Source organism: Anomalospiza imberbis, chromosome 1, assembly GCF_031753505.1.
Source record: "Anomalospiza imberbis isolate Cuckoo-Finch-1a 21T00152 chromosome 1, ASM3175350v1, whole genome shotgun sequence".
Classification (NCBI taxonomy): Eukaryota; Metazoa; Chordata; class Aves; order Passeriformes; family Viduidae; genus Anomalospiza; species Anomalospiza imberbis.
The window spans coordinates 111,587,935-111,604,633 of record NC_089681.1 but is presented as its reverse complement, the minus strand read 5'-3'; the positions used below and the strand labels follow the sequence as shown (position 1 = coordinate 111,604,633).

Sequence of the window (16,699 nt, the reverse complement as noted above, 5' to 3'; positions counted from 1 at the left end):
AAGTGCCCAAGTACTTCAAGCAGTAGACTCAGGTCAGCCTACACATAGCTCGAAAAACAAAGATTTATGTATAGGAGACAACAATAAGATCATCAATCCATATTTTAAAGACATCTAAATCCCTGTTTAAAAAGTAAATACCATCATAGCTATTATCTCTGCTGTTTTATACTTCCTTCAGTTCAAATCAATAATAAAAGAGAGTATAAAGTTAAAGCCAGCAAGCCACCATTATGCCTGTAGCCCCAGGGCATCTGCTTATTGCATCTTGTGTAGTTCATTTGTTGCTAGTGGAGTGGTGCCTATTAGCCCAGTGATATGCTGGTGACCTAGAGGCAGGGTGTGGCTGGTGTATTTGTAGTATCAACACTTAAAAACTGATTTTCAGCGCTGGAAGACATCATTTCTTGTTGTTGATCGCAGTCAACTACAGAGCTGTTGTAATAGTATAATGTAAAAACATGAAAAGGTGGTAAAGATCAAAACTCAGAAATATTTCAGGCTAGATTTTCTCAGATTTTCTCTGTTTACTAACATCTGCTTAATACCTTGCTGCACATTGGATATTTGCTACCCAGAGCATCAAAGACAAGAATGCATGTTCTCTTTTAGGGTCCCTAATTTATTGAATTTCTTCCCCACTGTTAATTTTCTTATTTCCAATGTAAAGTCTTTCTGTATAATTACTCTTATATTTCATATGCAATAAGGTTTTTCAAACTCTTTATCCTTTAACAATCTTATTCTAAAAATGATCTACCATTCAGCTGTTCTTTAGGTAGCAGCACTTGACTAACCTTCCTACAGTTATTACTGTAAGCTTTAATTTCTTTTAATTTCCTTTTAAAAGAACAGGCAGTGAGTAGTGAAAAGTGAGAAGTGTGATATATGACAAGTGTCATAGTTCAAATGGCATCTGGAAATATTCCCTACACCTCTGCCCTTTCTTGGTTTCTTCCCCAAAGAAAAGTATTGGAACACCATCCAAGAGATTACTCCCTTAGTGTTCCCACCCTGGCCAAATCCTGTGGTATGTAGACCAAGATGTGTTTTGGCTATTGTTCAGATAAGCCTTTTCATTCTTGAACACTTTTTTGAAGGGCATTTCTAAGGCATCTGAGGTTTAACCAGCATTAGCACTCAGCGTGCAGGAGGAGTATTTCTCGGAAGGGCAGTTCCCAGAGAAATGACAGCAGCAGTTCTGTCACTGGCCTCAAACTTGAGCTTGCAAAGTAGAGACAGACAGCTGTGCCCAGTACTCTGCTGTAGGGAGGGAATGGTAGGAGATTTAGTGGGGAGGAGCAGGTTTGCTGTAGTGGTGTGTCTCTGGTCATGCTGTTCTCAGAGGTTTTGCTCTCTTTTATGAAGAGCCTCTGTGGAATTTTATAAAACAGGATTTCTTCTGGTTTTTTATGAAGTTGTCAGGTCATACTGCAGAACGCAGTAGAAAATCTTATCTTACCTCTTTGTAGATTGCTTCATAACCATACACAATTGGCTGTTAAATTGCCTGCCCTTTTAAAGTCAAATATTTAGAAATGCACTGAATTTCTCTAGGGATTTTTGGAGGTCTGGGTGGGGGGTGGGTTTGGGGGGTGGGTTTGGTGCTTGTTTACTTGGCCAGCTATAACCAGGGAAGAGTGGCAGATCTTGAATAGTGTTTTCTAGTCCTTAACCTTACACTCTTGTTTGGAGTCTCAGGAAATGTTCAGCAGATTTACTGAGAATTTAACTGAGTGTTTGTGATGGTTGACCAGTTCTGGACTACAGAGCTGAGAGCTTATATTAGTGATGGCTTTATATAAGGCTGTCAAATTAGGCATCTAATAGACAGGTGCAATAAATGTACAGTGATACATGCAAGTGTTGGAAATATTTGCAGTGAAATTCTGACCCAGCAACTGACATAATTTCTGCACAAAGTTCAGTAATTTCTTTTTTGGGCTGGCTTCTCCTTACACTGGTTTAATTAAGCACTCTGTTTTGAAACTTAACCTGACAAGATTATATTGAGATGGTGATAGAGGATAATAATAGTCAAATTCTGTCTGTAAAATACTTGATTCAATTTACCCTTAAATTGCAATTGACAAGTCTAGAGGTGGGTGACATAAATCTCCAAAAATGTTTTAGTCAAAAATGCACCCAGGGAATCAAGTGTAGTCACACAATGAGATCAGACTGGATTAAAAACTGCAGCATAAATTTTGCAACATAATCTTCTATTGTAGATTTAATGAAACCTTGTTTTGGTTATTCAGAAATAAAGTCTTTTGATACATGTATTTAAGAGCAGGTTTATTTGAAAATTACATGGTAGACAGGGAGAATTCTGCCTAAAGTTTATTACTGTTTTCTAGAAATTTTAGCTTTTCTACATCTGGTGAGCCCAATGTGATTAAGGTTTATTTGATGGTCATAGTATTTTGAACTCTTTGATATTTAATTTTCAAATTTCTGTAAAATTTGTGCTATTTCAATAGTTGCATTGTCTTGTAACAGAGTACTACCCCTACAGTATTGTTGCACATATCACAACAGTAAGATGCAGCACTGAATGCATTGAATTTGGTCTGTTGTCTATAATGATATGCAATAATTGTCATTGAATTTGGTCTGATGTCTATAATGATATTCAATAATTGTCACTAATAATTCTTCCACTCATTGCTTTTTTGCTTCCATAATCTAAGTTACATTTTTTTATTTCTAAAATTCCAATCGGTTACCTTCCTTTCCTTCCCTTTCTTCTCTTTCTGCTTACTCTTTTCTCCATTATTTTCTTTCAAGCTCAGTTCATGGAATAGCCAAAGAATTAAGCATGTTTTTAATTCTTTCTTAAAAAAATAAAATGACCTGGTAGTTTGGGAACGTTGCTTTTGTAACAGTTTCTCTTTTTATCCACTTTTCATTACAACTTTGTCTGATTCAAACAGCAATTTAGAGAGAAAAATATACAACAGGTAATTTGATACACTTTCCCAAATTTTTTGTAAATTTAGTACCAGTGAAGGGCTGAAGCAATTGATCCTGGTGCCAATGGTCTCTTCTTTACCAGCAGATGCATTTAGAAATGATTAGTAGTTCTGTTTCAGGCGTATTTATAACTCAGTCATGGATATTTTTTCTATGCTTCCAAGGAGATAGGTACTACTTAGTTGTGTTCCATAATCCTGAGTGTCTAGACAAGTAACTTTTCTTATACCTAGACAAGTAACTTTTCTTTGCTGTGAGAGGAAATTCCCTGTTCTGTCAAGATAAGCACTAGTACCCTTACATGTAAACCACCCACAAAGACATTTACTATATACATTTAGCATGCCTGTAAGTTAAACATTGGCAGTTTGCATGCTTATTTTCAACAAAAGCTCAGTTTAACAAAGAGGGGCATTGAACCTGAAAAGAAGCTCTCTCTCCAGAGGGAGAAAGAGAAGGGCAAAAGATAACTGACCAGTAGGTGAAAAGATCAAGAATAATGACACAAGGTGCTGTTGCTATGGGCAACATTTTGAAAAGATGCCTCAGTGGCACAAATACCAAAGACCAGTTTGGATTTTGACCTTATAAAATGCATGGAAATATTTTAAACCAGTAGCCTACGTGAAATCACTGTCAATGCAATCAGGATTTTAAAAGGGCCATGGTTTAGTTAAAATAGAATCAGCAGTGTACTTGTCCTTAGAGATCAGTTTTCTTTGTTTCCATTTTAGATTTGAATTTCCTTCTCTGGTGAAAAATGTCATGCCATTTGCCCAGGAGATTTTCCTGCAGTTGGGTTTTCCTCCAAATTCTGCTGCTATAACAGTGCTTTCTTAGGCAGAATAAACAAATGTTGGAGACAGGGAAAGGACATACCTTTTTCTGCTGTATCCCCAACAGGTATCAGGAGTGCTGCCAGCTCCTAGAGGTCTTCCCAACTTGTTGCTGCACACACATCTAGTGTGCAGATGTGAATGTTATACACAGCTGATATAGCACTGGAGCACACTCATGGCAAAATGGGAATGCCAGATCCCCCAAAGCAGATCATTCATAGACCTGAAGATGACATGGTCGAATGTATAGACTGGCTGTGGAAACATAATAATTATGTTATATTATATATGTTCTCTTTTGGTTTTGTTGGTTTTCTTGGTTTTTCTTTTTCAATTTTTGTAGTCTTTGGCATTTGTATTTTAACAAGATGAGTTGAATAAGATGCTCATCTTTTAATAAGATGAGTTAAAGTGGAAAGAAAGTGAATCAATCCCAAGAACAGAAGCTGTGTATGTCAGACTTCCATTCCAGTTCTGTAGGACAAAAGGGTTTCTTGTCATTCATTTGGGTATCTGAACTTGTTATTTTGTTTATCAGTGCAGTCTCTGATGTTCTGAGGTTCATGAATCACTTCCCAAGTTTGACATCAGTAGAATATACTTTTCTCTCCACAACACTTTTCCCCTCAGAATCTGCAGCTGCTTAAGAAGCACACATCACTGGGAAATGCTCCATTCCTTTCATATGCATCTAGATATCTACAAGGTGTCACGTTTATATTCTAGATTTCTCCTTCTCTAAAAATGAAAGGGGAGGGGGGCAGTTATTCACTATTAAATTCAGAAGTCTTTCTAATAATGTTGAATATTTCTGTCAGAACTGTATAAATAATCAAAAAAAGGAATTCTCCAAGTTAACTTTACTGGTGACTGATCTTATTTCATTACATCAGTATTTTGCATTAATCTCATCTGGGTTGATGATTTCTTTTCCCTATTCTCTTCTTTTTTCAAAGCATTTCAATAAGGGTATCTTCTGTCAGGGCACAAGAGATCCTTGTGTTGTGATGCCTGGCAGATATTATTGATGGAAGCAAAACAAGTACAGGAATCTGAGTGTTGAAATTTCAATTGATTCCACTGTAGTAGCCAAGTGCACGCCCTGGGATGGCAGTCCTCCAGTGTGAAAGGGTGAAGCTCTGAGTCAGTGGAGATCCAGAGGACAGACTTATCTTTTAGTCTAACTCCCACGTCAGTTCACCACTGAAATCCCTTAAGTGCAAGTGTACAACCTTACCTTTCCAAATCTCACGTTAAGGAGGAGAAATACAGGGGGCCTTCTGCTTGGAAAACCCACCACAGGATTTCACCCCTTTTTGATTTCCAGGCCTCTCAATTTTTTTGTGGCGTCCTGCACAGCCCGAGATCCTGGCAGCAGCCTCCCCTTGCAGAGGTGCTCCAGCACTAGGCAGAGGGTGGGTGGCCAGGGCAGGTCTGAGGAGATGATGTGGAAGTCTCACTTCTGAGGAGAAGGAAAAGTACATCTTGTAGCAGGTTGATATTGTGGTGAATTTTTGCACGGTGTCAGAAAGAGATGTACACAGAGAATAGATATGGGAATATGATATGAAGTTGTTCATGATATGAAGTTGTTCATGAAAGCAGCTCCCCAGCAACACCAAAGATGCACAGAAGTAATTGGTCATTTATAGGTATTTATGTTTGCTGGAAGACAGGTACTGCACTGGTAAGTTTTTTCTTATGAGACATCACAGGGATTGGGTAGAGAAATAATAAACCCACTTCATTTCACATGATATTGAAGATCAGATCATTTATGTTCAAATCATAAAAAAGAAGGGAAAAAAGATCAAACCAGAAACAACATCTTGTCTTTGCCCATGGAAGAATTTTCACAGTAAAGTTTTGAACAAAAGGCCTTCAAACCCTTGTTTTCCAGATGCTTTTTCGTATTTCCTACTCTTTATTGAATGAAAGAGCTTAAATTTAAAGACAGGTGCAGACTGAATCTCTTGTTCTTAGAATCTCTTTCACTGATGTCAATAGTTAGAAAACTGCAGCAAAAAATAACAAAAACTTTCATTCTTTCCTCATGACTTTAAGTTCAGACACTTTTTTAAAAATAAGAAATAAGTAAACTCATATGGTTTAAGTAATCTTTTTTTTTAAAAATCAATATTTTTAACAAGCTGAGTTAATTTCTGTGCCACCTGACTTTCTGAAAAGACCAGTAGTCATTAAGAATGACCTTTATTTCTATTAGTGTGTTTTCATTCAGTAGCTGTCTAGGGCCATTATCTGGCTGAGTGGCATGAAAATTATGTGGTTTAGTTGTTGCTTAAGAAAAGATTTATGTGACAAATACTTTCCTAAAGTAGCATTCCATCATCAGTGCCTCTCCCTCAAGATGACATTTTATCAGAAGTGTCACCATGAGAAGAAAGAATAAGACCCTCTCCTTCTACTGAGACACAAGCAAACCAGTGGGTGAAAAGGCCCAAAAGAAAACAGTCTCAGCACAGCAGAGGGCTGCTATAGAGGCATCAGCCAATGCTTGGTATGGTTCAGCTTGTATTAGCATTATGATGGCTATATTCAATTCTGATTTTAACAGAATGAGCTAGACCACTCTCACACAGAAGTCTGAGGCCAACCCTAATATTCTGCATTTGGTATTTTTGGAATTCCTGTTTGTCTGCTATGGAGGAAAGTTCAGACAATTTTCCACTAAGTTATTATTGCTCATCAGTTTTTATTCCTGATGAATGAAGATGCTTCAGACCATAAATCTTTGACTGGTCCAGGCTAAGTGTTGCCACTCCTGGGCTTCCAGCCAGCATAATTTTGTAGGGAGAAATTATACAACTTGATGGGAAAGAAGTAAATAGTCCTGTGTTAGCAGCTATTTGAAATAGCAGCTGTTTAAGTCTATGCAGCAAGGGGGAATATTAGCAATATTACTGGGCCAGCCGTAGGTGGTTACCATATGCACATATTGCCACACGCTGTGTCCTATTTGTCTAATGTGAGACTTTTCATTTACTGGTAAATGTGATGGTGATATTTATAGTGGTCACTGCTGAAGTACTTGAACAGATTCTGGTAATCTGTCTCCATGCAGTAAGAATATGGGACGTGGATAAAGAGGAGATGAGTGTCTAGCCTGTCATATTTTGTACTCTTCAGGATCACAGCTGTGTCTCCTGTTCTTAATACCGATACTGAGAACTGAGTTTGTGCAGTTTGTCTGCATGGACCCACACACAGGTCTGGGGGTGATGGGGTTGAAGGGTGAGCTGAGTGTCCGTGCCATGACCATGCACTCAAATATCTGTGAGAAAAGTAAATGAAAGCGGCACAAATGTGCTTGCAGGTCTCATGTGGACAGCCAGTTAAAGAGCTGCTGAAGGTTTTCATTCCTGCACCTTCATTCTTATTTATGTCAAAGAAACTAAGATAAGATCAGTAGTTCATTTTCACTTTTCCTCCCAGAACCACCTACCTTGTTGTCATTTTATCCCCCAGTCAGTAATGCAGGCTGCAGGATGTAGTGAGCCCTGATCCAGCAGCTCTAAGGACAACTAGATCTAGAAACTTTTTAATTTAGAAAGCTTGGATATGTCCTTTCCCAAAAAATTATAACCTTTTTTTTGTTAGTCTGAGTAGATGTGTGATGAGAGGTAAAATGTAAACACCTCAATTTAAAGGGAACATCTTAATAATTTTAAATAGTATTTAAAAAAAAAAAAAGTTTTAATTAAATTTTCTGTCCCTCTAGGGCTCGTATGTAATATTTAAGTTGTCTTCACTGGTGCAGGAATAGAAAAAGAGAGCAATAACAAATTTTATACGTGTTTAAAAGAGAAAGGAAAACAAGACAGTATGTTTCCTCAAAAATATATTGCAGCCAAAAAGTTTTCTTTTCTCTTTTGTTTGGAAATTTCTACATTTCCATTAGTAATTAATGCAGCCTTACTAAACAGTATAATGTGCTAAGCATGCATAAGACATAAGAGTATAAAACCAAGTTAAGTAAGGGATTATTATTTTCTAAGCTAATTTATTTTTTACATCAAAATTATTAGTGGTTTGGGTCTCCCTAAATTCAGTTTTCTGACACTTAAAACTTGCAGAAATAGCCACTTTATTTTTCTTTGTATAAAATCAATGCTTCTTTCAAAAATAGCCACATGTACTTGGACTTGTCTCCTGAATTGTCCTTTGCTTGGGAGAGACTACATATTTTATTAAAACAGTGGCATTTTCATAAAGCAAAGCATTTGCCCTAGCATCTGCTTAAAAGAATAATGAGAGAAATATACAAATTTAATAAGGACACGAACCTTTTTTTGGCAGCTATAAGTAGCATGAAACCTGGCCTTTCACATCAGAAATTATTTTTGGCCTCTGGAAATTTGGACCACCTCCTCTTAGACCAGTTTGCAGCTGCCGGGCTAACGCAGCTCTTCCAGGAGTGCTGCCCGCTCTCTGCCTGCTCGTCACCAGTGCATTTACCCTGGCTGCTCACCTGCCTGCCTGGGAACCAGCCAAGCCCAGACACTTTCCTGACCTGTCTGCGCTGCCATCTGGAAGGGGGCAGATGCCATTATTCAGAAGTACTTTGGTAGATGGCTTTAGGGGCATGAAAAGCTCCCAGCAGGAGCACAGACCATGGCACGTGGTTGGTAAAGCATCTGTCCTTGAAGAAAATGCTGCCTGTCTCAGGCAACAAGCATAGGATATGTATGAAAAATGAAGAGGAATACAGTGTCTTGGGGTGGGATGGTGCCATGGCATTTTTTTACCTGCTCCCACAGGGAGAGCAGCACCTTGAGCAATAGAATTTCTCTCTGCTGTGTTTCTTACCCTGCACAAAGGATAACTTCTTCTCATCTCTTGGTATCTTACATTGGAAAGCATTTCACAAAGGGAGGGATAAAAATCAATAACGAAAGGAAAAAGTCAAAGCAAATGCAGTATGTGGGAGGAGGGATTGTCAGTTCCATGTCTTTAAGTAAATGCTGAGGGGAAGAAAGGTCTCTCCTGCATGACCCTGGCTTCTATCTTGGAGGATAAGGTAGAGTGCTTAATTCTGTCTGCAGCCCTGCTCTCTCACTGCCTTTCCTGTGGTACCTGTGGATATGTCTGCTGACGGTGGCAGTGATGATAGTTGTTAGCTGGACAATGTTTTGACACTGCCATATCCTTTTGCACAGGTCATGGTCTGCCTGGTAGTAAATGGCAGTTGAAAAGCTCTGTGTAACACATTAACAAATTCTTTTTCTGTCCAGACCTCTGAAGTATTTAAAAAGCCTTATTTGAAAGCTCAGGCTTTTCTGCTTCAAAGCCAATTTTTTGTTTCTTGTCTCATGGTAATGAATTAACTCTTAAGTGGGAGTTACACCCCAGGGAAACAGTAGGCCGGGGTCATACGATGTGTGACCTTTGTAGGAAAGGTGAGACTCCTTCCTGTGAAGCTCTCATGAAGCTGGCTTTGGAATATTTACCAACTACCCATCGCACAGGCTATAGCAGGATTTGGGCCTCTCTTGTTATAGTGAGTATTCAGCTGTAAAGGCATTAATCTCAGTGGAGTTATTAATTGATAACTGGTGCAACAAAAACACCATTTGCCCTAAATGTTATGGAAAGATAGCAACCAAAAGACTGAACAGATCTGTTTCTCAGTGATCTCTCAGGCTGGGGAGGTACCCAATCTGTCCATGCTGCTTTTGGCCATCTGAGCTTCCCTTGAGAGTTTAGATTTCTATTTAAGTTGCATACAGTTTTTATTCATATTGGCTTTGAATATGTTTCATGTATTTTTTTCCCTCTTTTCATTCACTAATAGTAAAAAATCTGTTTTTCTTCCCTAACTATGTGCAGGCTGGCATGGCTTTGACTTACGATCCAACAGCTGCTATACAGAATGGGTAAGAAATGCATGTTTTCTTATGTCTTTTTTTAAATTATTTTGAATGTCATCTTCTGTTTTCTCTTTCTGTAGCGAAACTTTTTTGAAAAGCAAATCCACTCAGTCATATTTTGTCTGAAGCATATAATGCTATATTGTCAAGTTCTTCTTTAGTTTTCCTTTTCTTTTTATGCCTTCTTGTTTGCAATATCCATTTGAATGGGAAGTTGTTTTTCCTAATAATTTCCATCTCTATTTGGCAAATGTAAGTGGATGTCTTTTTAATCTCTCTCTGTCATGAAGTGGAAACCAGTAAAGTTTCCCTTTACTGACTTGGCTTTTGTTAAAATAATCATTGAAGATTCCAACGTATTTTGAATAATAGAGCTGTTACTTCTTCTGGGGTTCTTTCTGCAGGCTGGCTGGCTGCCTTCCATGGCATTGTCTGAATAAAAATGCCAGATAGGGAGAAAGCCTTAAATTAGTGTGTAAGCAGATGGGATTTAAGGATAAAATTCTGAGTAACACTCTTTATTTCTCAGCTACCATTTGCTGACATGAGGAATTACAATTTTTTTCTCAAACTGAGCAGTGAAATTACATCATCATATTATTTACCTGCATTGTTATATTGCCAATTATTTCATAAACTAGAAAAATATATCCTTGAAATTTAGCTCTCTTTTCAGCTAGGTTAACAGCAATTTGAAAAGAGGCAGGAAGTTCAGCCTTGAACTCTTTGACAGTCACTCTCTGATCAGAGAGATGTATGATATGATTATCAAATTCCATGCGTACTCCCACTTGTGTTCTCCAGCTGAAGGGGAGAATTTATTGACATAGATATGAATGGGTTTATTTGTTAAATGTTTGTTAGGGTACTGCTAATTGAAGCATTAAGAAAAAAACCCTAAGATTCCCAGTAGCTAAAAAAAAAAAAATCAATAGTAATAGTTAGTCTATTTTGCTTAATTTTCCTTCACAAGCAGTAATTTTGTAGGACTTGTGATATTCCTGTGTTTTGGAGGAAGAGGCCAAACTCAGAAGAATAGAGAGCTTGTTTGTAATTGTGATTTCAGAATTCTCTGCTTCTATTTCCCTGTTCTGACCTCCATCCAAATGAGTCATTCTTCTCTATTGTCATACTTTTCAGCTGGTAAAACATTATAATCTATAGATAAAAACATCACTGGTTCATAATCCACTGCTGTTTCATGTGGACAACTGGCTTTTTTTTTTCATATAAATTCCTGCATGTCAGATGTGTGAGTGTTTTGGAAACCATAGTTTGAATGACCCATTGAGACTAATATAATTTTAATTCAAGAAAAATTCTTCTGAAGTTATGAAAGTTATCTCAGAATCAGACATTATTTATATCAAAGAACATTTATGGTGTTCATTGAGGCTGCTCAGGTGGTTTGGTCACTCAATTGCTTGAGCATACTGTCACTGATCATTGGGTAAAGAAATTGTACCCAGTGGAGAATTTCAGTTCTGCAGTTTTTTAAATATTCTTTTATTTTTAAGGCAATAAATAAATAAAATTAGAGTACCAGATATCTCTCTAAGAGTGACAATTAATTACTACTTTGACATATGTTTTTTTTCTGAAATGTCAAAATATTTTCAGTTTTATCAGGACTAAACCATCATTCAAAATGCTCTTGTGGTGAGATCTTGATTGTGTGCAGTATCATGAGGATCACCAGGACCCTTTTGGTCCAGCAGGATCTTTTTATCTCTTCAGACATTCACACAGCAATCTCTACATATCCTGTAGTTTTAAGTTTTTTCTGTTTTTCATAAGCCTCTTTACTTGCAAGTACAGTGAAAATCTAGCTCAGGAGTTTTGTTTTAGTAAAGTCTGGGAGAACCTTGATGCTTTGCTGTGTAAATTTGGTCTGTTGCTCGCTGACACAAGACACAGGTGTCGGTCGGCGTGTGGCCATGGGGAAAGAGACTCAAAGGCTCTTAAGCTCTAAGAAGTGAGCCAGGTTAACCCAGCAAAGGGGCATCTTCCTCACAGGAAGGGCAGTGTGGCACACCCATACTGTGCTCAAAAGGCTGCAGAACACTTTGGCTGTAACGTGGACCAAGCCACTAAGGTTTGCATGGAGCAATGTCACCCAAAGGTCTGTGAAACAAAGGCCTTTTCCTTGTAGCATTCATCTGGGGTCACCAGTGCAGAACTTAGTGAACTGAGTCTGGGCATGAGAAATGTAAAGATACCAAGTCAAGGTGATGATTGCAAAGAGTTACGAAACACCAACAAAATTTAAAAAGAAAGCTTAACTGCATATGCTGACATTTTCTAGAGTTCTTTATAGGGTTGCTGCATTTGGATGAATCTAAGTTGCTAAGTCCACACAGGATTATGTGGAGGATGGAAGCCTACTAGAGAAGCATGTCTCTGCAGCAAGTGTCATGGGGTGGTATTTAAAATTCACAGTTCCTTAAGAGGCATAGATTATATTAGGTTTTGAGTTGGGCCATAACCAAACCTCAGGGAAGAATCTGGACTCTTTTTTCCAAATGAAAAGGTTCTTATTGTTCATGGTGTCGTACTATCACTTTTATTACCATATAACTGCATATTTGCCTTGAAAATCTATAGCAGAAATAAAACAGTGTGAGAGAGGCTTTCACTAAAAATTACTATGATTTTTTCTCTGCTGAGAAATAGATGATTTTTTTCTGAGTCTATTACATTGTAAAGCTCTATTCTCCATTTCATTATATTGTTTTTATGCCCGTGTAGCTCTGTTTAAGCATCCAGTGGAGTTACATCAGCATAAAACTGGTACAATGCAGTGGAGAATCCAGTCCATAGTGTACCATAGCATTACAGTATGAGGTACTGAAGTTATGGTAAGCACACACTTCAGTAGATAAGATCTTTTCACTTGGCAACACTTTGCCTTTTTTTTTTTTTTTTTTGTTTTATAATCAGCCTTTTCTGAATTGTGTTTACAAAGGTACTCAGGTTTTATTTTGGGGAATAGTGTGCCTGTTTTAAAATGCTATTAATTTTTTAATTTGTGGCATTAACATTGTTTTAGTAGTTTTATGCACCCATACAAGGAGCGTGATAGAGCTCTTGTACTTGCACTGTAAGGAAGCTCATTTAAAATGTTCCTGAGGCTGGAGTCCTCCTGGCCATTTGACTAAGATTATGATGTGCTGTACCAGTTTAGTACCTCATATCTGGGGGACAATTTTGCGCATTTGCTGGCCAATGGGCTCAATATTCAGATAGGTCTTTCCCAACTCCAACATCTGACTGTGTGCCATGTTGCAACAGGAAATTGCTGCCTTGATAATGCTTGGTAATACTCTTACATTATGTGAGCCCCAGGATACTATTTATGAATCTAACTTTTTCAGTACTGCCCGCAGGCACGAGGTATGAGCAAATGGTGTTTATTGCAGTGCAAATAGAATCTTGCTCTTGTGCAGATTCTGTCTGGAAGCTTGCACATTACCCAATAGAATGGGAACCATATGGATTTTTTTTTCCCACTTTTTGGCAGGGAAATAGTGACCAGACACTGCAGATAATGCAGTCCCCAAGTGCAGAGGGAGGGTTGGTGTAGCAGGGGAGGATGTGCTTTGTCTGTTAAGCAACAGAAACTGTTGTTAAAGCTCTGTGTGCCTGATGAGGTACTGGAAATTTGCTTCATTTTAACGTCACTTAAAAAATGTGTTCTTTTGAGTCCCTTATAAACCCGCCTTCAGGAACTTCCAGAAGCATCTTTTTGCCTACTAATGATGAGTTTTCCCTTTGCTTATGGAATCTAGGCATGTTGAAAAAGTCTATTTTTAATACAAGGGTGACGTCCATTTTGCCTTGACCTTGCCACCTGCATGCTTGTGCTCCTAGCATTGCAATTGCAGCTGAGGAGCAGGGACATTGTCTTGCACCTGCAAAAAACTGCACAGATCAATGTAAGGATGCAAACTGCATCTGCAGAAAATGCAGCTGAGCCTTCTGGAAAGCTCTCCTTAGAGCTCCCAGGTCAACCACACCACAAAGCCTACAGCTCTCATAATACCTAGTGCACAGTACTATATACACGGTGTGCATTTTAATGCCAGTAAACTTGGAGGCATAATTTAATATATCTAAGACAAATCAAAGCCTTTCATATCTCTTTCCACTCCTCTTTCTGATGTAGATATTCTGATGACTGAGAGTCCTGTATTCCCTTGAATGAACTTAAAACATACGTCTTCCACCTCATTTCACTTCTCCCTAAGCCTAAAGAAAAAAAATAAGGCAAAGCCTAAGACTGACAATAGGAAGGTCCTCAGCTGCAGATCTTTTTGTTGTGCTGTAGGGTTTGTGCCAGACCAGGCCACTCTTGTGTTTTTGTTCCCCATGTCTCTTATTAGATTCCCAGCATGCTACTTGTGCCAGTTGCATATGAGGAGATTAGCCCATTTGTATGTAAAAGGAATTTAGGGAGATGCCTCAGTGTCCCATGGGTGAGGGTGTGTTAAGCCTTCTTTGCCAGTGAGCCCTGCCCTGATAGCAAATGACTCCAGCAGTGTGGTAGGTTGAACATCCCATACCTCAGGGTGACTATGCTTGAGTCCATCCCCAGCAAGGACACCTCTATCCTCACCACACCACTGTTCTTCACATATGGCAGAGACATCCACATCCTTTACTATTAGATCCTTCTGGCCACAAGTGGCATTGAGGAAAGAAGACAAGCCTTTGTCTCTTGATGTAAGGATTTCCTGACTGCAAAATAATTTCTTTGCAGCCTGTTGCAGTGGCTGAGATTGTAACACTTGATTTTTTTTTTGTTATTATTATTAAAATTTAAATATATATGAACTGGATTTTCCTGCATTGTCATTTGCAGCATCAGAGTTTCTTCATTTCTCTTCCTTGAAGCCCTTGTGCGCTAATTTTCCCAATACAGCTGAATGTACTGTGGTATGTTTTATTTGATGCTTATTTGAGAGCATGCCAAATGGCGACAGATTAACGGTATTGGCAGGGGTGTGGGAAAGGCTGCATTTTCCACATTACCATAGTATATATTCTACAGGCTTGTGTGCTATTCAGATAAATGCATCTCTAAGCTGAAACTGAAATGGCAAGCTGTCAGTCAAATTCTTGGCTTAGCGCACATTTTCTGTAAATTTGTAAGTATTTGCTGGGATTTATTGGAGAGTTTATTCCAAAGAGTCAGCACTATTTCCAAATGGAAAGTTGTTTCTTCCCTGTACTTGTCTTTGTCCGAATGGTTCATGCATGGTTAAGGATATGAGCCCAGCATCAATGCCAGGTTTATGAACAGAATGAGAAAAGAATAAACAAAAATGTGTGGTTTTCTCAAAAGAGTTTTAGTTTTATATTATCTTTTAGTTTAGAAGATTTATCTATATTTCTATACATTACACATTTTACCCATAGTCTAAATTCTGTCAGTCTGCCATTGAGTATTTTCATTTGCTCCACACAACATTTCATAGTTGACCCACTTATCAAGAGTATGGCCAAGTGATTTCTGGTTTACATTAATCTCGGAGAAAACCCCTGTAAAGGGGGTTAGATAATATGCAACATGCTAGTGCCATAGATGAATCTGCCTAGTGGTATAAAAATCCCTTCTCGCTCGATGTTGTGTTAACCTAATATTTGCTATAAGCATGGGGATACAATTGCCTCTAAGTTCTCATAATAGGATATATATAAAATTGGGCAAAGGCACAATTTTAAAATAGTCTCTGTGTGAACATTGTGAGGGTTGATAAATGGTCCTAAAATAGCATTATATTTCTATTAAACAAAAAATCACTCATATGCCACCTGCTGCTTTTGGCATTTTAAAATCTGATTTGGAATAGAAAGAACAAATGATTGCTTCTCTGTCTCCCTCTCCCCTCCTAACTTTGAATGTTTCTGCCCAACGTTCAAAGAGAACAGCCTGTTTTTCTAAGGCTATTGGTTGATGTCGGTAGTTATTTGAGCCTGCATCCAGAATGAATGCATCCAGTCTGAACTAGACTGATTAGTACTAAATCTGTGATGCCAGGGCGATCAGGAAATAGAGCACTTGTTTAAACACCAGTAATGATTTTTTTTTTTTGTTGCATAGCTCTCATAGAAAGCTACTGTTGATTGCCTCAGAGTAGGGAGGGGGAAAAATATAAAGAGAGAGGGAATGAAATTCACTTCACTGTGCAGAATCTTCTGTTACTTACTCATGCATCCTATATGAGAAAGATCTACATGAGGTTTAAATTGTACAAAAGAGCACTGCACGAGTGTTTCTCTCTGAGTCCAAAATACAGGCATTTAGACAACAGTAAAACCACAAACATTCTTTTTTTAAGCAATTTAATTGTTCTGCCTTACAGTTAAAACTGCAAAAAGGTCAAATGCATACACATATTAAGTACTAACACAATCCAGCAGTAGTGATGATATTTTCCAAGTGATAATTTTATCAATAATCATTAACCCACGGGGAAGGAGAAAGAATATAACATTACCATCAAGCAAGAGATGGTGCAGCTTCTGTTCATAGCATGCAACAGTGGACATAAAACCGACTAAATCTGAGCTTTTCAGTGCTGCCTGGGGCATTTAGCCTCATAATTCCTGATACATTTCACCAGAAAAAGGGGGTTTTGCTCTCTGCATAGATGAATATGAAAATTTCAGCCAGAGTTTTTGTAGCCACCCCTTAATAAAATAATTCAGGCATGTATATAGAATGTGTTATTCTCAGCACTGAAGCACTAGGATATGAAAAGAAAACAGTACCCTGTGTAAAAATGAAATCAGTAATGTTGTCTTCGATATCGTGTAAGAAATTTCCTTTCACAAGCTAGCGCCCTGGAAAATCAGCTGTCTTTGCATCTCAGATAATTGCTTCTTGTATTGTGAAGTTCTATATTTGTGGTAGTTGAAGTGAAAAAAAATATGCTTTGTGTAAATATTCCTCCTCCTTTCCATTTTCAAGATTTGCTCAATGGAGCCATCACA

General features: G+C 38.1%; 1 protein-coding gene across 12 annotated transcripts in view; it reads left to right on the top strand.

Annotated features, from left to right (window-relative positions):
* Positions 1-16,699, top strand: part of RBMS3 (RNA binding motif single stranded interacting protein 3) — a 703,009-nt gene that overhangs the window by 616,530 nt on the left and 69,780 nt on the right. For all 12 annotated transcript variants that reach the window (XM_068206323.1, XM_068206331.1, XM_068206308.1 and 9 more), the window contains one exon: positions 9,663-9,709. In XM_068206323.1, coding sequence (XP_068062424.1) covers positions 9,663-9,709 — 47 coding nt within the window. The remainder of the gene's footprint in view (positions 1-9,662; positions 9,710-16,699) is intronic.